The 24,795-nt window shown below is 48.8% G+C and overlaps 1 protein-coding gene across 1 annotated transcript; it reads right to left on the bottom strand.

The window, feature by feature from the left end:
- Positions 1–130: 130 nt before the first annotated feature.
- On the bottom strand, positions 131–23,986 carry KIAA1671 (KIAA1671 ortholog). The gene is made up of 7 exons (XM_032963600.2): positions 23,264–23,986; positions 9,225–9,310; positions 7,694–8,408; positions 5,388–5,526; positions 4,485–4,591; positions 2,057–2,214; positions 131–1,620 (listed from the first exon to the last, which is right to left on the bottom strand). The coding sequence occupies exons 1-7, from the start codon at positions 23,783–23,785 to the stop codon at positions 1,557–1,559; spliced, it is 1,791 nt and encodes a 596-aa protein (XP_032819491.1). The 5' UTR covers positions 23,786–23,986; the 3' UTR covers positions 131–1,556.
- Positions 23,987–24,795: the final 809 nt, after the last annotated feature.

The raw sequence follows: 24,795 nt of genomic DNA, 5'->3' as shown, positions 1-24,795 counted from the left end.
GCCTCGCGGTGCCGCGTGACGTCATTGCCTTGCAGAAGCCGGTGACGTCTCGTCCCGCCCGCAGGGTTTCCCGCTCTTACAAAGGAGCAATGGCGCGTTACCAAAGAATCTCGTGAGAGGCGACGCAGTGTAATCAACAGTGAAGCAATTTATTATTTACAGGTTGAGCACAGTGCACAGAAAGTCCGAATGAGAATGATTCAGAGGCGCGCGAAGCCACAAACACGACGCGGGGAGGCAGCCAGAACCGGTGGCAACCATACCTCAAGCTCAACGGTCCTACAATTGGGGGATGTTTGGCCAACTCCATGAGCGAGTTGTGTTTTACACAAGTGGGATAAAACCAGAGCATCCTCACAAAACCCACGTGTGCGAGGCGGATCGAACAATCCCCGTAACTAAGGAAATTAACCCACCATTTGCGCTACTGCAATACCCTGCACGGGCAGGGAGTTTCCTGAGCGTGTGCGTGATCCACCAACCCCCACCGCCGTCTCATCCACAGTGCTGGGTTATAGGCCGCGTGCTGCAGAGCCACCAGCTCCCGGCAAATGCATTTCAACCACTGATGCATTATGAATGTTTGGGTTCGGCCACGTCCTAATATGGTAACATTTGTGTCAAAGTCCACCCAACATAGCTAAGCGAATGGTCACGGGTATAAGCGGTAGATAAATCTGATTGCTATATTTGGCCGTGAGGATTATTGTGCTTTAACTTACCCGCGCGAGCTGAAATAATTTGGCACGTTAATATAATTTACAGAGCGCCTTCACTCAAAGCGCTTTGACAGCTACTATACGTGCCAATTTGTTTAGCTGTGTCTGGTGGACAGATCCTGTAAGGAATCTCCGTGACTGCGACGACCTCTGTGTTGAGTTATTCGATCCACCGTGACCTCTGCATTGCGTATGACCAGCACGGCCCTCAGTGCCCCGGTTGTGTGGGTACGTGTGCGGGGAGCCATCGGCTTCCGTCAAGACCATGATAAATCTCACGTGTGGAGGAGAGGAGAGCTAAGGCCAAACAAACTACCAAAGTAAACGGGGTGCGACAGTGGCGAGATGTTAACTACCTCGCCTGGCATACAGGAGTCTATTTGGAGTTTGCATGTTCTCCCCGTGGTCACATGGACTTTTCTCCGGGTCCCTTGGTTTTTCCCTCCACATTTAGAAACACGCGTTTGGTGGATTTTACTGATATAAATTTCCACATAAGCTACTTCGTTGAGCTATCATTCGTGGCCAGGTCGCTTATGGAAAAATAAAAAGAGTTTTTAACACAAGCATAGCCGCGTATTTATTAAACTTCTAAGCAAATAAAAAAAGTGACTTATGCAAATGCCTGAACATATTGTACGCGAATATGTCTGTGTACATGCAAAGACTTTTCCTGCAGAGATTATATATTTAAAATTATTTGTCTGCGAATGATACAATCCTTAAGTAGAAACATTCAGAATACCCATTTCAGGATATATGGAATTAACCCTGCATCATGTCACGATTCACAGTGCTGCTCGTAGATGAAAACCTTTTCCAGGCTCACATTGGTGTCTATTCCTTGGCAGGCTTTTTCTGTTTTGACTTGAGTTCCTTTAACCATTGGGGAGGCTCCGACCTGAGAAGAAATGAAACGTGAAAATCACCTTGTTAGTCATCATCGGCTATTCCGGCTGGCATTTAAGTCGTCTTTATAATGCAGCAGAACATTTCAAACAAATACAGTGTAACGCAGCGATGGTAGTTCTGAAGTGGAAGGGGTGGGGGGAAGAGGGCGGTTGTGGTGAACCGGAGCGGTTGTGCCAGAGCAATTGCACGGAACCGGCCCACTTTGGTCGGACCGGAGCAGTCACACCGGTCGCGCCGAACCGATCCGGTTGCGCTGGACCGGCCCAGTTGTGCCGAACCGGAGTAGTCGTGCCGGATCAGAGCAGACGCACCGGAGCAGTCACACCAGACCGGAGTGGCCGTGCAAGTCCGGCCCAGTTGTGCCAGACCGGAATGATCATGCCAGATCGGAGTGGACGCACCGGACTGGAGCGATCGAAGCGTACCCTTGTTTGTCGGCGTCATCACTGGCCGGAACTGGCAGCTGTCTTCTAGCTCCGGGCAGGGGAAGGCCCAGGCTGCTCTTAGACTTGAATAATTCTTTGGTTGGTGGTTTGGGAGAGACTTCGCCATGTTCACTGTCTTGAGATTTCTTCCTGAACATCTGAACAACAAGAGCAAGAACAAAACTCAACCCAAAAAATGGGCATGTGGTGGCATGGGGTGGGGTGATTGGTGTTGAGGTGGGTGGTGGTGTTTGGAGGTGTGTGGTATGGGATCTGGTGGTGAGTGGTAGAGTTGTGGAGATAGGTGGTGGCGTGTAGAGGTGAGTGATGTTGTGTATGGAGTGGATGAGTGGTGGTGTACACACAGACTATTACATAAAGAAACGGACAACTATATTCACATTGACCCGTACACGCAGGGGCGGAGCCAGGGGGGGTGACAGGGGTGACATTCTCCGTATAAGTGTACGACACTCGGTCTGGCGGACTCCGTGCAACTGCATTGTCAGAGTGTGTCGCCAACCGATGGCGTCTAGCTCAACAGCCTGACTCTCTAATCATTCTTGAAATTAAAATTTGCTGAATGTCACCCCGGCCTGAAATCCTGGCTCCGCCCCTGTGTGCATGCACAGACATGTGTAGACTCTCGATGTGTGTTCACACTGCATATAAGGGGTGTCGCTGTTTGCTGTTCAAAAATACATTGAAATGTTGTACTTAACAAAAAACATTCTCATAAATGTGCTTGAAATACAAAATACTTTGGTGTATTTTAAATACAGCGTTTCTGAAAATGTATAAACCTAAAAAGAAAGTTTAATAGTTTTACTGTTATTCGAAATACCCACATAAATTTAATACGAGTACATGTAATATACTTCTAACTTTATTTTATTCATGGTATTGATTAGAAATTCTAGAATTATCATTCACTATAATCAATCAAAATGTTAAAACCCCAGAGATAAAAATCCAAGTCGGGTGAATGGGCGGACTTATTGTAGAAAAAAAATTGTTTCTCCTGAAACTAAAAGAAAGTACAATCAATATTCACAAGAAACTAAAACTTCTAAGTCTAATGCATATAATTTCCACACAACTCTCTCGAAAAAATGTACCAGTCTTGCTTTCTCTCCCCCGGCCGCCGCGGAGTGGATTTCCACACAGCTCTCTCATTGACATGCTAATTTCTATGCTCCAGCAGACCCACCTCTCTCTCTCTGCCCCCCCCCCTCTCTCTATTTAAGGCCACGACACAGAGGCATTGGGTCTCAGTGTGTCTATGTTGTGTTTCTCTCTCTGTGTTGCCTCTCTCTGCTTGTGTGTCTGTCTGTGTGTGTCTGTGTTTTTGTCTCTCTCAAATTTAGTTCTACCTGATGGCAATTGCTTGTGTTGCAATCGAAACGTCGTATTATATTATTTAATTTATTTTCTTTCTACGTGACTTTACCGAAAAAAACAAAGAGTAATTCCTGCAGTCACGAAAGCTTCAAATCAAGTTTGAACCACCTCTACGGGGAGGATGTAAGTTTGTTTTCTCTCTTTCTCTGTGTGCCTCTGTTTGTCAAATTTCACACTTAACGTCTAATTAAGCAATCTCTGGAGAACGTAATCAACCAGGCTATGCGTTAACTGTGTGTTAGCCGACTCTTTGCATTGCATTGCATTATATTTCCAAAAAAATGCAAAGTTTGTTTTCTCAAACTGCCTATTTCTCTCTCTAAAATTTACCAGGCTCTCATAGGCCCATTCGCTCTCTCTCCGCGGCCGCTTCGGGGTGGATTTCCACACAACTCTCTTTAAAAAATGTACCAGTCTTGCTTTCTCTCCCCGGCCGCCGCGGGGTGGATTTCCACACAGCTCTCTCATTGACATGCTAATTTCTCTGCTCCAGCAGACCCACCTCTCTCTCTGCCCCCCCCCCTCTCTCCCTATTTAAGGCCACGACACAGAGGCATTGGGTCTGTGTGTCAATGTTGTGCGTCTCTCCGTGTGTATCTGTGTTGTCTCTCTCTGCTTGTGTGTCTGTCTGTGTGTCTCCGTGTCTGTGTTTTTGTCTCTCTCTCAAATTTCGTTCTACCTGATGACTGCTTGTATTGCAATCGAAACGTCATATTCTATTACTTAATTAATTTTCTTTCTACGTGACTTTACCGAAAGAACCAAATAGTCTAATGCATATATTCATATCAGATTTATGTCAGTATCTCTAATAACAATACAACTATTAAACTTTAATTTTCGGACACTGTATACTGCCCATCTCTGCCTAGTGGAGGCCCAGGACAGTGTAATGTGATGTGCATGACCAAGAATCGAATCTAGGTGGCCGTGATTGTGGTACAGTGCATGGCCCCCTGTTGCCATGGGTTCCCTGTTGTGTACAAACTTTAACGAGGTGTAGCTACTCATGGCACAGGTAGATTACCTGCACGCCAGGCAAGGAGGGTCCCAGAGCAGGCAGCCTGAAGCCACCTGGCGGACCTCTCTTCTGAGTGGGTGGCTCCTCTTTGGGCAACTCGGCACTTGGAGAATCTGCAAAATAATAAGGGCAGCCTCTGCATTTACATTCACAAGAATGCAACTGGCCATTGATCATTGGGCCCAATGTATCTTCATAAATACCAGTGGAAGGTCCGTTGATACTTAATGGTAACACTGTATATTGACTTAACACGTAGATTATTGCAGCCAATATGGTTTATATAGATTTTTGGGTTAGGCCATTCTGACTTTGTGAAATTTATTCCCACTTCTTGGATTTTGTTCTGAAAATGCTTGGCATATGTTTCAAGTGAAGCATCGTAAACAATTGCAAAATTCGGTTGTGAATGTTGTTCTTGAGTTGAAGCAATAATACTTATACACGTTATAATTTAATTTGTTTGGTTATGTCGGGTGTTGAAGGTCATATTATTGTGGCATAACTCAATAATCTGGCATGAATGAGTACATTCTCTCCACAGCAATATGATGAAAAGCAAGGTTGTACTTTATACAGAATTGTCCACACGATTCTCTTTTCTACCCTACATGCTGAGTTTGCAGTATACATTAAGACAGAATGTGTTACGATTCGGTGCCTCGCACTTTCTTTCCCTCTGGTAGTAAGATTGCTACAAACTTGTTAACGTGTTCGTAGCTGTCCATGTCACCAGTGAAGAGGATTTTGCGGAATTCCCGTCATTGATATCACAGCATACAATGTACGTCAACATTATATCGCCAATACCCTCTGCTGCGCTTGCAATGCGCCTTTGGTTTTCCACGCAAACCGGGAAAATTGGAAAGGGGCGCTAGTCCGGCGTGGCCCATGTGTGTATGAGCGCACCGGTGCTGTCTCTGTACATCCACTCCGAGTCCGTGTCTGCTGGCCGCGGTTTCCCCGGTTTGCGATTGCCCAGTGCTCCTAACTTGCTGAGTGAGGCTCGCTGCTTTTGGATCGTGAAATCCAATGGGGGTGACGAACACTTGGGAGAGATCAAGAGACAAGACATTGCATCCGATGCCCAGCAATCATCACTCAAGCGCGTATACCACAATGTACACAAACAGATACAGGAGCAATGGACATGATATACTATCTTACATACAGTTGACACCTGACCTCAAAGTCCCGGTCTTAGTCTCATCGGGGCGGTGACGTGGCACAGCGAGAGTGCGTTCTCCGCTTGTTGCAGAGGTTTGTGATACGAATCCAGCAGGACGCCCTGGTTTAATACTGCAGTCGTATTTATATTCCTGGTGCTTTAACCATGACATATACGCTGTTAAAGATCCCAATGACGCCATTCGATAAGAGTCGGCCCTTGTGTGTGGCGTCACATTTCAAATTGTAAATGTATCCATTGGGATAACTAAAGTGTTTTTACTCTACCAGGAAATGCCCATTGAGCTATGTAGCTCTTTCTCAGAAGCGACCTGGCCACATCACAGCTCAACGAAGTTGCTTATTACATGGAAATTTATAGCAGCCAAATACTCTAAACGTATGTTGATTCTAAATATAGATAGAAAAAACAGAGGATCCGGAGAAAAAATCTACCCGACCACCGGGAGAGAGACATGCAAACTCCAAATATACAGGTGTCAGGATCGGGATCAAACCCACAACCTCCTGTATACCAGGTTAGGTAGTTAACATTTCGCCACCGCAGCGCCCTAACAGATATCAACATTGCCCGCTCCTGTGATACTACTGCGGACTCTTTGTGACGCACAGCGCCTTCGTGACTGCCTTATGCTATGAGAATGGCGTGAATGCCCAATGCACTAATGATTGGATTGGATTATTGTCACCGTCCGCCTTCAGATGTTCTCCGTGGTCGTTGACCTCCAAGGCCACTCCACCGCACGTTGCGGTGCCACCCCCTTCATCCTGCCCACGGCCTCCCGCACAACGCAGCTTCCTGGTTAAATTACCACGCTTCACTACAACCCTCCATTGTGAACTTTAAACATTCTGACGCTATATTGCTCAAAGACCAGAAGCTTATTTACTCGTTGCTTTCTTAAAGTCCATCACTCTTGACTCGTAAACAGAGACGTTAATAAGTTTACGGTACATACTACATAGCCAGCGCCAGATTTTCAATGCTCACATTACCAAACACAGTAACATTTACTTTTGCCAACATGCAAATACAGTAGAACCTCGGAGATCGAACGCACCAGAACTCGAACAAATCAGTGTTCGAACGATATTTCCGAAAAAATTTTGCCCCGGAAACTTAACGAAATTCGGAGGTCGAACGGGCAACCGCGACTTGAAAGAACCCGTATGGCTGAGACGCGTATGGCCAGTGTGCATGACGCTTGCCCAGACAAAGGTTTTACCGTATGAGAGGAAATGTCTTCAGAGGAGGAGGAGGAGGGAAGGGATGATGCCCCTAGTTCAGTGATAAAAGAAATGTGTGCAAAATGGATTGAGTTACAGAATTTTATAGAAAAAATATCACCCAGATAAGGCAGTAGCCAACCGAGTGAGCAATCTTTTTAATGTTAATGCAATGTGTCATTTTCGAAACATCCTAAGACGGAGGCAGAAACAAACCTCTAGATACATTTTTAGTCAGAAAGAGCTCAAGTGATTCAGTTAGTGGCAGAAAAGAGGCACAAAAGAAAAAGAACCCCAGAAGGGCAGTTACCCGACGTTATTATGATAAGGGACTCCCCTTCCAAACAATAACACCACCACCACCTCCTCCTCCTCACCATCTTCCACTCAAGCCATCAACTCTCCTTACTACAGGTAAAGTGAAGTTCAATGCTTATTTATTTCATTTATTCCAATTATTTGTGTTTCTTGTTTTTTTTATGATTTTATGCATGTAATTACTGTAAAGTTCGTGTAAAAAATGCTTTATAATGAGAGATTTCTTGTGTCTGGAACCAATTAATGTAATTTACATTAATTCTTATGGGGAAAATGTATTCGGTGTTCGAACAAATCGGTGTTTGAATGGCCTTCTGGAACGAATTAAGTTCGATCTCCGGGGTACCACTACATATTTTCAAGATGCATAATATTAAGCGTCTTCTTGCAGAATGTAACAACGTAAATTATCAGACAATAACCAAGCAGATGTCATGTCCTCCTTCCCAAAATGAACCCCGCTTGAACAATGTAACAATTACCTCAACATAAAAATGATTTTCAAAATCATCTTTGTCAGCAACGCCGGCGAATTCCTGATCGCCTTCGTGCTCCCGGCCGCCTGCTGTGCACTCATTGGCCCAGCGCGGTGAGGTAGTTGAAGGAGATGGCGGTGCCGAGTTTAACGACGACGGAGCGAAGCTCGGCTGAAAGCTCCGCGCCTCTGGAGATGCTAAGAATGGTGGCAGCAGAGGCGATATGGCGCATGACGATTGGGATGCAGGTGGCGGATGTAACGTCAGCGCTGATGTGTTGTGACCGTCGGTGACTGACGTTTCGGCCCTCATCCTTTCTACAGGCACTGAATGCAAGGCACGGTCCGTAGTGGTGGCGGTGTGACCGATGGCATCGCCAAAGCAGCCGTCCTTTTCCATCAGACGCTGTTGGGCCTCCTCGCTTGGTGCATGACGCTGGAACACATTTGCGTCCCCCGCGTTTGCCGTGAACATGGGGGAACCTCGCCGGAGCCCCGCGGCGTCGTCTCTCTCGCCTCCAACGGATCTCCTGGACGTAGCCGCGGCGGCGGCGTCGTCCACCGTAGCAAACGGCGGCGTCCCCTCGAGAGTCCTCGCCGGGGATTTGCGGTCGAGGTCAGAATGGCCGCCTGCGCCCACCACCGTCTCGACCTCCGAGTTCCCGCCGCCCTTGCCCTCACGAGCCGACATCTGCGGCTCGCGCTCCATAGCCGCTTCGGTTCTGGATGACAACGATTGCCGTGGACATGGTGAAGTACACCGCACGGAATGACATTTCATTTTACCCGGCGTCAGCTCGCGCGCAATCGTGTTCCGGCAATGCACAAGTGCGGCCGTCTCCGACACGAATGGCGTCAAGCGGAAGGGTGGCCCTGTGGTGAACGTGGGGAATGCGATCTGCTCATCAGACAGTGCTTCCACTCTCGGTGTAGTCATGTGGTGCAGTACGGGATTAGTGTGGTGTGTAGTCATGGAGTTTATCGTATCGGTGTATGATGCAGTGTACGAGTGTACCGTGTACTTCCTGTGTGCTATTATACGCTTGCACAGGAAGTACGGACGTGGTACATTAAGGAACTCCTGAAGCTATTGAATGGGTTATCAAGCTCAGCATCATATTAATAAGTTTCATACATTTAGTATTTGCACTAACATTCTTACATCGTGAGATTATCATCAAGCCACTATCTTTTACATCATCTGCAGTGGCTTTTTTTTACAGACGTGAGCAGTGGTGCTATTTCTAAATGAGTAATTGTTAGATAATTTTTTCAAATCTGGTAAATTTGGATCCTGACACCGCACACGATGGCCTATTCTTACGAAAGACATCACGGGATCTTTAACGTCCACTGTGAAGTGGACAGAACAAATTTGTACGGTCAATACAGCCATGGTCGAGGCCTCAATCCAAAAGTAGACTGACCATGGCTGATGATGATTAATAGAATATACAGTGGAGAGGCCTTATGGATGTTCCCTCACCACGGGGAGACAATGTGTGAACACGAAGGTGCCCTTGTGGCCCAAGCTGTACCTGTTGTGACTCCCATACTTGTTCACGTCTTCAGATGAGTCCGCGAGAGGCTCCAAATCGTCCGCTGCTGGCCTCACGAGGTATCTCTACAGCAGCGACAACACCCGCGTGATGGCAATACCACACGGGTTAGAAGCAGCACATGAGGACACTCTGTCAAGACCCGTGGTGATCGTGGTGGTGTGAGGGTGGGGGTGCTGTGAAGCTGCGAGTTAGAAGCCCTCTTTGGCTCTGACTTCACGAGACATCGCCACTCCGGACAGACTGGTTCCACCATGGGAATGGGGAATTTCTGCCATTGACTTTACACACAACACGCACTCGTGCTCACTCACACAAAGACAACACAGATCCCCCGTGTAGCCTTAACAGACTGTTGGGGAAAGTGATTTTGGCAAACACCTATGAAGGCCGGCACAGCATACGACGGGGTTGAGTGGCACCACGCCTGACCGCCTTTGTCTCCCCAATGATGTTTACACACCGCACTAGGTACTCATTTGAGGCCGAGTCGATCTAGGGGGAGGCCCATGACCATCACTGGTGTTGGCCGTGAGCCGGTTCGTAGCCCAGCGTGCTACCCGCTGCGCCACCGCTCCCCACTTACACACTCATGCTCTCACACACATTCACTCGTGTTCATACACACGCTGGTGTTCACACACAGAGTACTCAGTGTACACACTTTTGTTCACCACGAAGTGGCGGTGACGTCACCACGGCGCTTGTGACATGCTAGGTGTACTTAGGCCCTGTGAAGTGTCAAAGGCCCATTGGCAGCAGGTCATAGAACACACCCAGGTGTGTATGTATGCTGCACTTCTTTCGTACAGTACGTAGCCAACCGTGCAAATCGGAGGTGCGAAAACCCAGGTGCCATGAGTTGACTAACTGAGATGACTGGCAGATGCACCAACTGTACTTCCCACTGTGAAAATTTTCTGCGTTCTAGCTGTCCGGCGCTCTGCTCGTTGTGAGCATCGCTCCACTGCCCTCCGTTGTTTGCCGGAAGGTGACTGCCTCCAACTTCCCAGTCGCGCCCTTCACGAACTTCCTCCAAAGAGGCCGATCTTGGAGCTGTTGGTACCAGTCATCAGCAAATCCAATCAGCTCCACATCCTTCTGTACCACATCAGTCCATCTCTTCTCTAGCCCCATCTATCCGGCCAAACAGAAACTGCTTGGGCATATGGTGGCTAGGCATGGGGGCGACATGACCCAGGCAGCGCAGCCTCGCTTGCCGGAGGAGCTCACTGATGGGCCTTTGTCCAGACCTTTCAAGAATCTGTGAGCACCTAATACAATCCAGTCTGGTTAAACCGAAGATGGATCGTAGGCAGGCCAGCCTGAATGTTTCAAACCGGCAGAGATGTTCCTTTAGAGGGCTCCGCGCACTGCGTTTGGCAAGCGTAGAGAATGTAAAGGGCATAACTGTGGCAGGGAAGACCTGGAGCTTTGTACACACTCAATAGTGTTCACACACACACACTAGAATGCACTCAGTATACACACAAAAACGACAAAGATCCCCCGTATAGCCTTTAACAAACTGTTGGTCAAGTGCTGTTAGCGAGCACCTATGAAGGCCGGTACGGCACACGAGGGGTGAGGGGGCAGCACCACGCCCGGCCGCCTGTCTCCCTGGTGGTGAAGTTTACACAGCACACCAAGTTGAGTTGACCTAGGGAAGGCCCAGAACACTCTTATATAAGCGCACAACTTTATCTATCTGTGATGAACGCTGCACTTTCCGTCGTTTTCATGCAGGGGGCGCTGCAAACCTACGCACCCCCTGCATGAACGACGGAGGCGCAGGGACAGACGTTCGATTATGTTGGAATCGATCTGCAGACGCAGTCTTCTCACACGGCCAGCTCTATGTCGCCTTATCTCGATCCGCAATCCCAAACAGGTGAAAGTCCGCATCGAACCGAACCTCCAGCAAGGCCATCGACTTTACGACGAGAGAAAATTCACACGAAATGTCGTCTTACAGATGTAAAATTTCTAAGCTTTTAATGAAGAAATAAAATTAATTCAAAACATAATAGAATTCAAAGATGATTCATTTTTAAACTTCAAAATGGAGCATCGGGTGCTTGCGTGAATGCGTCGTTCGTGCGCAATTTTTTTGTGACTTTCCTAGCCGAAGGCCGTTAATGGTTGTTCATATTAATAGTCACTGCTGTTGGCCGTGAGCGGGAATCGAACTTGTATGTCGCCGGGTTCGAAGCGCAGCTCGCTAACCGCTACATTCACTACGCGTGCACACATGCAGACTAGTGTACACACACGTACAGGCTAGTGTACACACAGACTAGTGTAAACATATAGACTAGTGTACAACATAAAGATTAGTGTACACACAGACTAGTGCACACAAAGACTAGTGTACACACGCACACATAAACACAAGTGGACAAACACAGACGAGTGTACACACAGTGTTCACACGTATCGCAGTAGTCTCCACGCTCACTCTGAGCTCAGACGAGCACGACTCATCTGGTGCCACTCACCACCCAGCCTTGCAGGGCGCTCCACAGCTGGCTGCAGTAGTAGGCAGCCATTCGAGCAGCCATGGTGACGGGACTCTGAGCGCGCCTCCTCACCCCCTGGCTCGCTCACCCCCTGGCTCGCTCACCCCCTGGCTCGCTCACCCCCTGGCTCGCTCACCCCCTGGCTCGCTCACCCCCTGGCCCAATTGCCACGCGATATCGCCATGCGCCGTCGCACACTGCGTGGTTTAGCGTGTGCCGCTAAAATTAACGCAGCCACGGGAAGGTTGGCGGCGGCGGCGTCGGCGGCGAGTAACAGCGCAACATCTGCTGAGCCTTAATGACCACCGGCCTGCGGCTACTCGGGCTTGTAAGTCAACAGCTGTTTATAAACGTTGACTCAAGTTCTATGGTAGCACTTGCGAGACATGGGTAGTCCTGCCTCCCCTAAAAGGAGCGAGCATCATCCACCCTCTGCCAAGTCCCCCCGCTCCCCTCTCTCCCACACCGCCCCCCACCCTTCGAAGCGGGGCGTGCAAGCCACAAGGAGAGGAGGAAACAGCTGCGCTTCGCCCGGGCACTCCGACGCAAGGGGGAAGTCACCGCATGCGGAGCGCACTCACCGGCGACTCAAAAGTCACATCCATGCACTAAAACTAAGGCTGAGCGCAACCAAGGGGAGAGACACTTTCGGGTAGAAAGTGATCGCTGACGGCAGCTGTGGCCAAAAATTGGGACTCGGACTGCCGGTGAACGAAGCGCTGCTGCTCTAAGCGTCGCACACACGATCAACACACTCGTCACTAACGCTGTGTGTGTGGCCTTAAAAGGAAATGTATGTAATCGGCGATGTTTCGGGCAATGGGCCGTCTTCATAGCACAGAGAGGCCCGTGGAGAGGCAGAGTGGATGATAAGGGTTGGACACTGCGCTTGTTTACATCATGGGGCCCGATGAGAATGACATTTATAAATGTTTCCTGAAAACAGTTTTTTTTAGTTGACGTAAGGATAGTTGCATGATACGTCGGAGCTATCGCGTAACAGACAAACCCTTGAACAATTTGGAAGTGTTACTTCTCGGTAAACTCACTTATTGTTTTAAGTTACATTATGGAATGCTGTTGGCAGCGCGTGCACGCACGGACACGCGCTGCCACGGTGAGAGCGCATCCCGGGGGGGAGACACGAGGTGAGCGCACGGGACGTGGTGGTGGTGGTTGATAGTGGTGGTGGTGGTGGTTGTGGTGTTACTGAGTATCAGAGCACGAATTACCACAAAGGCGGGGGACGAGGCCCAGCGCGTTGTTGTAGGGTTTCGCGGTTCAAACCCGGTAGGGCGCCCTGGTTACCACTGCGGGTGTATTAAAGGTTAAATATATAACCGCTCCGTCTGCTTGAGAAAAGTATTATGTTGAACTTCTTTCCCACCGTACGTAGCTAGAGTAGACCACTGTATGGCGGCGTCACGGTCCAACTTTGGCAAAAAAATTTACACCGCCGCACATTACTCAACGGAGTTTACACAGCGGCGGAATCGCCCAGGGGCAAAGAAAAAGCCCCCCCCCATTCCCGTACCCCCCCTCGCCCCCTTCCCGTGACGTAACTTGTTTGTGCTCGGGAGAGGCAACTCGTGAACCTATTAGAGCCTGGTAAATTTTAGAGAGAGAAATAGGCAGTTTGAGAAAACAAAATTTAGCAAATTTCTTGGAAATGTAATGCAATGCAACACAGAGAGTCGGCTAACACACAGTTAACGCATAGCCTGGTTGATTACGATCTCCAAAGATTGCTAAATTTGAAGTTTTGTGTGAAATTTGACAAACATTGCGTTTCTCTTCGTGGGAATTGCCGTACAAATGCGTGTATTGGAGTACGACCGCTTTCGGCTGAGCCCGAGGCGGTGCCACGGGCGATGGGCGCGCGCCGAGGGCGGCTGCTGCCACCGAGGGCCCTGGGGGTCCCTCTTTACACTTTATCTCAGGCTGCAAGACTTCCTCTAGGGCCTTTGTGGCTTTTCGTGACTTAAGACATTTTCGAAATTGCAATGCGTGGAATTTTAAATAAATTACGACTAATTTGTAGGTATGTGTGTAATATTTATTAATGTGTTTTAGTCCGTTAACATTATTTCAACGTACAGTATACAGTATAAAAAAAAATTACGACTAATTTGTATGTACGTGTGTAATATTTATTAGTGTGTTTTAGTCCGTTAACAATATTTCAACGTACAGTATAAAATGAAAATAAATTACGACTAATTTGTATGTACGTGTGTAATATTTATTAATATCATTAAGTCACGTTTTAAGTAAATTCCTCCCGACGCGTTGCGTCTCGCACCGCTCTTGCGAGGTTGTCGTCTGCAAAACCTTGCACACTGTACGTAGCTCATCCCAGAGATGTGTCTGATGCACTTGGTACTGTTTAAAGTCAATGGTGCAGAAGAGAGCAGCGCTCCTACTCTGCGTGGTGGCGGATAAGTTCAGGTTGCACTGCAGAGAGTTTCTAGAAGTTCTCCATTCTCTTTGGTTCTATTCGGTGAAGTCACGTAGGTAAAAATAAAATAACAAAAAATCACGACGTTTCGGCCACAACACAAGTGGCCTTCATCAGGTGAAGGCACTGGACTGTCCAGAGGACAGCGTTGGAGTGAAGACAGCAAGCCCAGGTCGTTCCTGGAAGTCAGGAACGACATCCTTCACGGATGGGATCAGGTCACGGATTTTATGTACTGTATTGAACCGGACCAGGATCTTGTGTTTGTTTAGAATTTTGGAGATCTTTTTAGTAACGCCTGCTATACATGGTAGTGTGATGGTTTTGACTGGAGTATCAAGTGGTTGTTTCTGTATGGAGGGAGAAACAGCTTGGCGGATGGTACGGTCAGAGTATCCGTTTCAATACAGTATACAAAATCCGTGACCTGAACCCATCCGTGAAGGATGTCGTTCCTGACTTATGGTACCCCGGGGTTTACAAATTGAGCTGCACCTGTGGTGACTGCTATATCGGGGAGACGAAAGGACATGTCTCTGCCCGAATTCGCGAGCACAAATCAGATTTGAAACACGGCAGAACGAATTCTTCTGCCATAGCTGATAACTGTTACAACGCTGTGGGTGATCACGATATAGTTTTCTCCGATACCAAGGTTCTCTGCAAACCCACGGGTTTTTATCAGAGATTTGTCCACGAGGCAATTCAGATTTATAAACACAGACACAATTTCAACCGAGAGGATGGTTTCAAATTAAGCAATCATTGGAAAGATGTTCTAAATCAAACCAAACATTAAACAAATTTTCAATGGTACAGTATATTTATTCAAGTAGTGGTATCCCAAACTTTCACAGCAGCTTATTTCCCTTCACACCAACATTATGTAAACTCCCCCCCCCCCCCCCCACCGTGCCGGTCCAGTACATTATTTTATGCTAATTCCTTTGTCAAGGCGTTTTTGTTTCCTCCCACACAGCTTAAAGGACGCGACCTGGGCTTGCTGTCTTCACTCCAGCGCTGTCCTCTGGACAGTCCAGTCCCTTCACCTGATGAAGGCCACTTGTGTTGTGGCCGAAACGTGATTTTTTTTGTTATTTTATTTTTACCTACGTGACTTTACCGAATAGAACCAAAGAGTATGGATCCTTGCAGTCACGAAAGCTTCAAATCTAGAAGTTCTCCATTATTTATTTGATAATTCATCGTATTCTTTCGTGATTATTGTTCACGAGTATTAGTAGTTATTACGCTTTCGCATTGGGATCCTACGATAGAATTCACGTGAAAATTATAATTATTATTCGTTTCATTTCTCAATCCGCTTGTCCTGGTGAGGGTTGCGGCGGCAGCATGTTGCGTAGGGCGGTCCAGACCTCCCTTCCCCTGGCAGACTCCAGCTCTTCCTAGGGAATTCCCAGGCGTTCTCAGGCCAGCCGAGCGACATAGTCCCACCAGCGTGTCCTGGCACGGCACCGGTATCTTTTTCCAGTAGGACGTGCCCGGTAGAGTTCCAGGGGGAGTCTATTGGGGGGCATCCTTACCAGATGCTTGAACCATCTCAACTGGTTCCTCTCGATCCGGAGGAGCAGCGGCTCGATTCTGAGGCTCCTCACCTGCTCACGGAGAGTGAGCCCATCAACCCTGCAGAGCAACCTTATTTCAGCCCCTTGTACACGTGATCTAATCCTTTCGGTCATTACCCAAAGCTGTAAACCAAGAGCTTTGTTTGAGAACTCAGCTCCCGCTTCACTACTACGGACCGGTGCGGTGTCCGCAACACTGCGGACACCGCACCGATCACTGGCCGATCTCTCGGTCCCTCTTACTATAAACGCGCGAAAGAAACCACGGGGTACTTAAACTCCTCCACGAAGGGCAGCTGTTCCCCCCTCACCTGAAAAGAACAATCCACCATCTCCCGGGAGTGAACCATGAACTCTGGTTTGGGGGTGCTGATCCTCATACCAGCCGCTTCACACTCAGCATCAAACCGTTCAAGTGCGTGCTGGAAATCAGAGACTGACGAGGCAAAGAGGACGTCATCTGCAAAAAGCTGCGACGCCACCTCCATGCCCCCGTACTGGATACTCTCCATATCTCGGCTGCGCCTCGATATCCTGTCCATGAAAATCACAAACAGGAGTGGAGACAAGAGGCACCTTTGGCCGAGTCCAACACCCAGAATGAACGACTTTCATTTACAGTGAGGGAAAAAAGTATTTGATCCCCTGCTGATTTTGTACGTTTGCTGACTGACAAAGAAATGATCACTCTATAATTTTAATGGTAAGTTTATTTGAACAGTGAGAGACAGAATAACAACAAAATCCAGAAAAACGCATGTCAAAAATTTTATAAATTGATTTGCATTTTAATGAGGGAAATAAGTATTTGACCCCTTCTCAATCAGAAAGATTTCTGGCTCCCAGGTGTCTTTTATACAGGTAACGAGCTGAGATTAGGAGCACACTCTTAAAGGGAGTGCTCCTAATCTCAGCTTGTTACCTGTATAAAAGACACCTGTCCACAGAAGCAATCAATCAATCATTCCAAACTCTCCACCATGGCCAAGACCAAAGAGCTCTCCAAGGATGTCAGGGACAAGATTGTAGACCTACACAAGGCTGGAATTGGCTACAAGACCATTGCCAAGCAGTTTGGTGAGAAGGTGACAACAGTTGGTGCGATTATTCAAAAATGGAAGAAACACAAAAGAACTGTCAATCTCCCTCGGCCTGGGGCTCCATGCAAGATCTCACACCTCGTGGAGTTGCAATGATCATGAGAACGGTGAGGAATCAGCCCAGAACTACACGGGAGGATCTTGTCAATGATCTCAAGGCAGCTGGGACCATAGTCACCAAGAAAACAATTGGTAACACACTACGCCGTGAAGGACTGAAATCCTGCAGCGCCCGCAAGGTCACCCTGCTTAAGAAAGCACATATACATGCCCGTCTGAAGTTTGCCAATGAACATCTGAATGATTCAGAGGACAACTGGGTGAAAGTGTGGTGGTCAGATGAGACCAAAATGGAGCTCTTTGGCATCAACTCAACTCGCCATGTTTGGAGGAGGAGGAATGCTGCCTATGACCCCAAGAACACCATCCCCACCGTCAAACATGGAGGTGGAAACATTATGCTTTGGGGGTCTTTTTCTGGAAGCACATTAAGGTCCTGGAGTGGCCTAGCCAGTCTCCAGACCTTAATCCCATAGAAAATCTGTGGAGGGAGCTGAAGGTTCGAGTTGCCAAACGTCAGCCTCGAAACCTTAATGACTTGGAGAAGATCTGCGAAGAGGAGTGGGACAAAATCCCTCCTGAGATGTGTGCAAACCTGGTGGCCAACTACAAGAAACGTCTGACCTCTGTGATTGCAAACAAGGGTTTTGCCACCAAGTACTAAGTCATGTTTTGCAGAGGGGTCAAATACTTATTTCCCTCATTAAAATGCAAATCAATTTATAACATTTTTGACATGCGTTTTTCTGGATTTTGTTGTTATTCTGTCTCTCACTGTTAAAATAAACCTACCATTAAAATTATAGACTGATCATTTCTTTGTCAGTGGGCAAACGTACAAAATCAGCAGGGGATCAAATACTTTTTCCCCTCACTGTAATACCAAGAATACGGACACAGCTCTCAGTCCAGGAATAGAGGGACTGGATAGCGCACAAAAGCGGTACCAGTGCATCATACTGCCGAAGCACCTTCCACAAGACATTGCTGGGAACACAGTCATATGCTTTCTCCAAATCTACAAAACAGAGGTAGACTGGCGAAGCATACTCTCATGACCCCTGAAATATCTGTCAGAGAGAAAAGAGCTGGTCCATTGTTCCACGACCATGACGGAATCCGCATTGTTCGTCCTGAATCTGAGACTCGACCACCGGGCGGAGCCTCCTCTCCAGCACTCTGGTGTAGGCTTATGTAGTATGGTGAGACTGCAGTGTGGTCAGTTTGTTGTGACCTGCAGTGTGGTGAGTGTGTGAATGTGTTGTGACCTGCAGTGTGGTGAGTGTGTTGTGACCTGCAGTGTGGTGAGTGGGTGAGTGTGTTGTGACCTGCAGTGTGGTGAGTGTGTGAATGTGTTGTGACCTGCAGTGTGGTGAGTGGGTGAGTGTGTTGTGACCTGCAGTGTGGTGAGTGTGTGAATGTGTTGTGACCTGCAGTGTGGTGAGTGGGTGAGTGTGTTGTGACCTGCAGTGTGGTCAGTGTGTGAGTGTGTTGTGACCTGCAGTGTGGTGAGTGGGTGAGTGTGTTGTGACCTGCAGTGTGGTGAGTGGGTGTGTTGTGACCTGCAGTGTGGTGAGTGTGTGAGTGTGTTGTGACCTGCAGTGTGGTGAATGTGAGTGTGTTGTGACCTGCAGTGTGGTGAGTGGGTGTGTTGTGACCTGCAGTGTGGTGAGTGTGTGAATGTGTTGTGACCTGCAGTGTGGTGAGTGTGTTGTGACCTGCAGTGTGGTGAGTGGGTGAGTGTGTTGTGACCTGCAGTGTGGTGAGTGTGTGAATGTGTTGTGACCTGCAGTGTGGTGAGTGTGTGAATGTGTTGTGACCTGCAGTGTGGTGAGTGTGTGAGTGTGTTGTGACCTGCAGTGTGGTGAGTGTGTGAGTGTGTTGTGACCTGCAGTGTGGTGAGTGGGTGAGTGTGTTGTGACCTGCAGTGTGGTGAGTGTGTGAATGTGTTGTGACCTGCAGTGTGGTGAGTGTGTGAGTGTGTTGTGACCTGCAGTGTGGTGAGTGTGAGTGTGTTGTGACCTGCAGTGTGGTGAGTGGGTGAGTGTGTTGTGACCTGCAGTGTGGTGAGTGGGTGAGTGTGTTGTGACCTGCAGTGTGGTGAGTGGGTGAGTGTGTTGTGACCTGCAGTGTGGCGAGTGTGTTGTGACCTGCAGTGTGGCGAGTGTGTTGTGACCTGCAGTGTGGTGAGTGGGTTGTGACCTGCAGTGTGGTGAGTAAGTTAGTGTGTTGTGACCTGCAATGTGGCGAGTTTGTTGTGACCTGCAGTGTGGTGTGTGTGTGTGTTGTGACCTGCAATGTGGTGGGTTTGTTGTGACCTGTAGCGTGGCGAGAGGGTGGATGAGCGTGTTGTGACCTGCAGTGTGGTGAGTGGATGAGTGTGCAGTGACCTGCAGTGTGATGGTTGAACACATAATTGATCAGACGAAACACTGAGTGTCTGGAAGACAAGATCCTCTACATGAGTGGAGGAATCCATGACTGAAGTTTACGGGAACAGTAACCATGGTAGTCGCGATAAAAGAGCGATGAGGAGGCGATTAACCGCCTCCTCATCGCATGGAGTGAATCAGTGAGTGATGGATCATCAACCTCACTGCATCCCATGAAGTTGCACCGCAGGCGCACTTGACTGTGAGTGATGTTAACAATGATCATCGTTTCTTTATCAGAGCGCCCTGGATTCCTCCGAGACATCTCAGTGCGCCGTACACGCAATAAACAACGTACGTCACGTCTCATCTGAACACATTTTTGAAAGGGCACCCCCAGTGCCCCTGTGCTGCACAAGTTCAAACTGGCATGCGAGCAGGCACGCGTCTGCCAGTATGGGGCGCCGATTGCTGCTGCGCATAGTCACCACTGAGGGTCACTGCAGTCAAATTGGAACCGTGGCGCCGGCACTCCTGTGGACGACTCTTCTCGAACGACGTCACGGGAACGTTAACGTCGAACCGCGAAGCAGACGGCGTGTAGCCACTGTGCGTCGTTTTAATAACACCCGCAGCAGAAAGAACCCCGGGACGGCATGCCGGATCCAAAACCGCGAACCTCTTTAACGAGCTGCACCACCCCCTGCGGCCACATCACCGAACATTCTGCAGAGCCACCCTCACCCCCCGCTCACTGCCGGTTCGACTCCACCTCCCATCACTAAATTACGGCTGTTGAAACAATGGGGAAAGTTTCTCAAAGCACCCCAAACTACCCCCCCCCGCCGCCGAGACCTCTGTCCAGCCAGCAGTGTAAGTGGAAATGTATAGCAGCAGCCAACTACTCAAAACGCGTGATATCCATTCTAAATGTGGGGGGGGGGGGGGGGGGGAGAACTCCGGGGAGAAAAAAAAATCAGGCGTCCAAGAGGAGAGAGACGCAAACTCCAAATATACAGCAGGTGTGAGGGCCGGGATCGAACCCACGACCTCCTGCATACCAGGCGAGGTAGTTAACATCTCCTAGCCACCCCGACGCAGTAGTGAGCTATACAGGGTGTTTCAACAACACCAGTGCCCCTTGGGCACGGGGGAGACCACCTGGAAAAGATTCCAGGCATGCGTTAACAATGATGGCGAACGAGTGGAGACTCTTTTACTTTTTGAAGCTATTAACATGCATTTGTTATCATGTTGTGGTGTATTATCCGTTCTTTTTCCATTAACAAACGATAGTTCAACAATAAGTGTTAACATTTTTTGAAGCACGCTGTATAGCTCAGTGGGCCTTATCTGGTAAAAAAAAAACACAACTATATATAGTTTAGCTACATAACAACACAAACCACGCGTAATTGATACGAACAGTTAAGAGGTGGCACATCAATGACGGTTTCCCGATCGGCGCCGAGTAACCGTGCCCTCGGCTCTCCACGAGTGGGCGCTGTTCCCCCATTGCTCCCGCACGACGTTGGTGGCTTCGTGCGGGCGCCCTGTCGCAACGTGGCTCAGACGGTGCCGCGCGTGCGCCCCACGAGAGAGACTCCACCTCTGAGCTCACGTCGTGGAACGTGTTAACCGCACAGCCAACCCCAATTGCTGTGCCTCCATTCCCAGCACATCTCGGAGCCTGGCGCTGGATTGCAGCGCTGTTGCACCAACGCCGCCCGCGCATCGCCACCGCGGTTCGTGTTGACAGCTCCGCTGAGGACTCGCCAGCTGCCTGGCACTGCCTTCAAACGTCCGCGCTGTGCCGCGTGTCCCGCGTGCGCCACGGTGGCTAGGAGATGTTAACTACCTCGCCTACTGTGCAGGTCGTGGGTTCGATCCCGATCCAGACGCCTGCTGCTGCTGTCTATTTTTAGTTTGCTTCTCTATCCCCCCCCACCCCCCCACCCGTGGTCGCGTGGATTTTTCTCTGGGTCCTCAGTTTTTTCCCCTCCACATTTAGAAATCAATATGCGCTCTCGAACATCGGGCTGCTAGAACTGTACACGGGATAATCCACTTCGTTTTGGCTCGTGTTTACCCCCACCACAATTACACGCATGCACCCCTACACTGACGCCAGGCTCGCACGCAGATCAACTCATTTGTCAGCTAGTAAACGCGGTTGTTCTCGAGGGGATACTACAGAGTGGTCCAGATGTCTCGTGACCCCCATTTTATTATATATTTCTTTTTAGAGCAAGGTTTATTTAAATCAGAAATGAAAATGTAAAGCGGGAAAAAAAATTTTGATCAATTAATTGGGGGTCACAAGACATCTTGACCATTCTGCACATGGGAATAACCAGAGATTGTCGGCTTAGGCAGTAAAGTGAACAAAATACGGTATAGCACGATTAGCTACACACTGTGCGAAATACGTTCAACATAGATACATACTCTTGGGTGACGACCTTGAGTCTCACATCCCGGGGGTCGATTCCCTACCCCGCCACCTCTCCGTGTGGAGCGTATAAGTTCTCCTGTTCTTCATGGTTCTCATTCGGATTCTCTGGTTTTCCACTCCCTCCCCCCCTCCCCCTAGGCTAAACGCACACAGACAGAATGTAACTCGTCCTGCCCAAAACATCCACACTAATCACCCGCAAATTATTATTCAATTGAGTTTACACTCAGCAACGACATCGCCTCCTCCTGTGCTAACTTGGCAATGCCCTCCTTAAGCTGAGTCTTGAGACTCCAACTGCATCACGTGTTCCACACGTGCACACCCATGCTGATATCTCAATCTTAATTAGAATTGCCTCAATTACCGCAGACTGCGTTAATTGCTTAGCGGATCACGTGGTACGTGTTTAACAATCGTCGGGTGCGTGCGGCGTGGAACGAGTTAATTTGCATTTGAATGGTGGAGTAAATTGGTGAACGTAAACAAAAAACGGTGGGTCCTGAGGATTGGAGTTTGGGGAAACGTGATGAAGCACACAAGTCAGTGTGACGAGCAAGTCAAAGTCCTGCAGCTCATGAGCGCCGTTTCACCATCGAAACATAGAGACGTCCCGACGGCTGCTCTGGAACCAGCTCCACACTTACACCGTCTTCACCCGGGCAGTCCTGCCGGGTTCGCCGTGGGGAATGCAGCGGCGTCCGCTGTGGGGACCGCGCTCAGAGCACGCGACTCACGATCGATAGGTTACCATCCCTCGACAGCAGTGGTTCTTAACACAAATCTAGCACGGGCACGGAAGTCTAACTACTTTGTTTCATCAAACCAATGTGTTTATCAACATACTTTTTTACCGCTTGAGAACCAAATGGCTGCAGTAAAGGTTAAGAACCACTGCGCTATAGGGTTGATAAAAAAATATATGGGCAGACAGGCCTCTGCCACTGGAATGTGGAATGCACACCTCTGGCTCAGCACGACCGACAGAGACTACCCATGCTCTACGTTCGCTTCAGCTTTGGCTTGGGTGCCATGTCCTCAATATTCCCGCTGTTCACATTTAGTCGGGTAATTCGGGTTAATCTGACTCATTCAGACCATTCTACATTGTTGTTCTGACTTCCTGGATCTTGTCCTCATGATGTTCGACGTAGCTGCAAAAAGAACGTCGTTCATCTAACTGCTAGATGTGTTGTGTGAACTGCTCATCAACTAACCGGTGAGCCGAACACTATAATAATTTGCTCATTAAACACTTGTACGCGTGATAGTGTTGGCTGTGTCGGGTTGTGAAAGACTCTTAACGACACAAATTCGATCAGATAATTCCTTGTCCTAACCCAAAATTAATGATTAACGGAGTTAGGCTTTGCGCTTATAGTGGGAAGACATATAGTACTGCGTACACTTATGCCTAGAGAAACAAAGTGCATGATCTTATAAAACAGAAACATAGTCAGGGACTCACGTCAAAATGTTGCATAAATTCATCCGCCAGACTGCTGTCCTGCTGCATGTCCAGGAACTCAAAGTCCTCCCCGATGGCGTCATGGCTGTGGTCGCTCTCTGGCTCGCCAATCTTTCTGCTCTCGCTGTCACGGACTTCGCTAGCTGCCGCCGCTGCTGCCGCCGCCGCTGCTGCCCCCGCTACTGCGTCTTCCCTGGCCGCACCGGGGCAGTCTCCGTGCCTCACTCGGAGGCTCCCCCGGTCCCCTCCCACGTCCTCGCGCGGCGCCACATTGTGCTGCCCCGCGAAGCCAAACCCCGAACCGTGCCGCGAGGCGACGCTGGCCGCCTCCATTCGAATCCTCGTGTCACCCTCTCTGCCGCCTCCTCCTCCATTGCTCATCTGCCTGACGCTCTGGTCTCCTCTTTCCTGTGGCTTCTTGCCGTCATCCTCTTCAACCTCCTGTGCCTCTTGGCTTTCCGAGTCCTCGCTATTTCCTCGCTTAGCTCGCGCCTTGAACCGTTCTAGAAACGAGTCGGCCATAACTCCGTTCCTCGAAAAGAGAATCTCTCGACCTAATTTTACTTTAGAACACGTCTCAGTGGAACTGTGGCGTTCACTCGGCACTGTGGCAGGAGTGGAGGGGCTTGGAGGTTTATGAAACACGGTGCACGGGTGGGAGAGGCTGTGCCGTACAGGGAAGTGTCTCTGTACTTCTGCACGTATGTCACCTGTCGCTGCTGCTGCGAGGAATGCTGGCTGGACTCACCACTGTTCACTCACTGGCACCGGTTTCCTGGGAAATAGAAGTTCACCTTCCGCACTGCAATCCAGATTTCATTCGGACAATGCGTAGAAATCGACCCTTTATATTTTCATTGTTCAGGCATTTATTTATAACTGCAGTGAAAATGTAAACAATTGCGAATCTGTCGAAGAATTACGGCGATGAACTGAACTATTTGGACAAAAAATATAATTGTAAGTATCGCGAGAAAAATAATAATTGAGGTTTTGTTTTAAATAGAGTTTTTTTTGGTGCCGCAACAAGAAAGGTGACATTCCTTCGTGACATGCGCGTGTGGTGTTGAAACCTGCATGTAAATCCACACTGGCGCACCCAGTGTGCAGCAGAGCGGGCAGCCGACTTTTTATGACAAGGGCGGTTTTGTACGGCCACGGCCTACATTCCCCGTTCCAATTCTGAACATCTGTCGCAACAAACGCACGCTTTTGTTACGCTTGTTTTTACGCAACGAAAGCCTGAGTCTCAAGACTTTTTTTCAGGAGGGTCCTGGTAAGTTTGTTGTTGCTATGTCTAATCTCGATTTAGTAATTTGAAGGTACATTTTCAGCATTGAGATGTTTTTTGTATATACAGGTTGAATGCTATGAGTTTTAGCTATGTGACAAAAATTGAGGTTGTGGAAACCCATGTAAAACTGGAGAACATAAAAACCCCACACAGACAGACAGGCAGCCGAGTCAGGATTCGACCCTGGGTCCTTACTGTGAGGTATGAGTGTTACCTCTGCACCACCCCTGCCGCACAT

The sequence above is a fragment of the Petromyzon marinus genome, chromosome 30 (assembly GCF_048934315.1).
Source record: "Petromyzon marinus isolate PM22_M1 ecotype Great Lakes invasive population chromosome 30, UKy_Petmar_22M1.pri1.0, whole genome shotgun sequence".
Lineage (NCBI taxonomy): Eukaryota > Metazoa > Chordata > Hyperoartia > Petromyzontiformes > Petromyzontidae > Petromyzon > Petromyzon marinus.
Note: the sequence above shows the minus strand (reverse complement) of the source record. Positions and strands in the feature narration are given on the sequence as shown.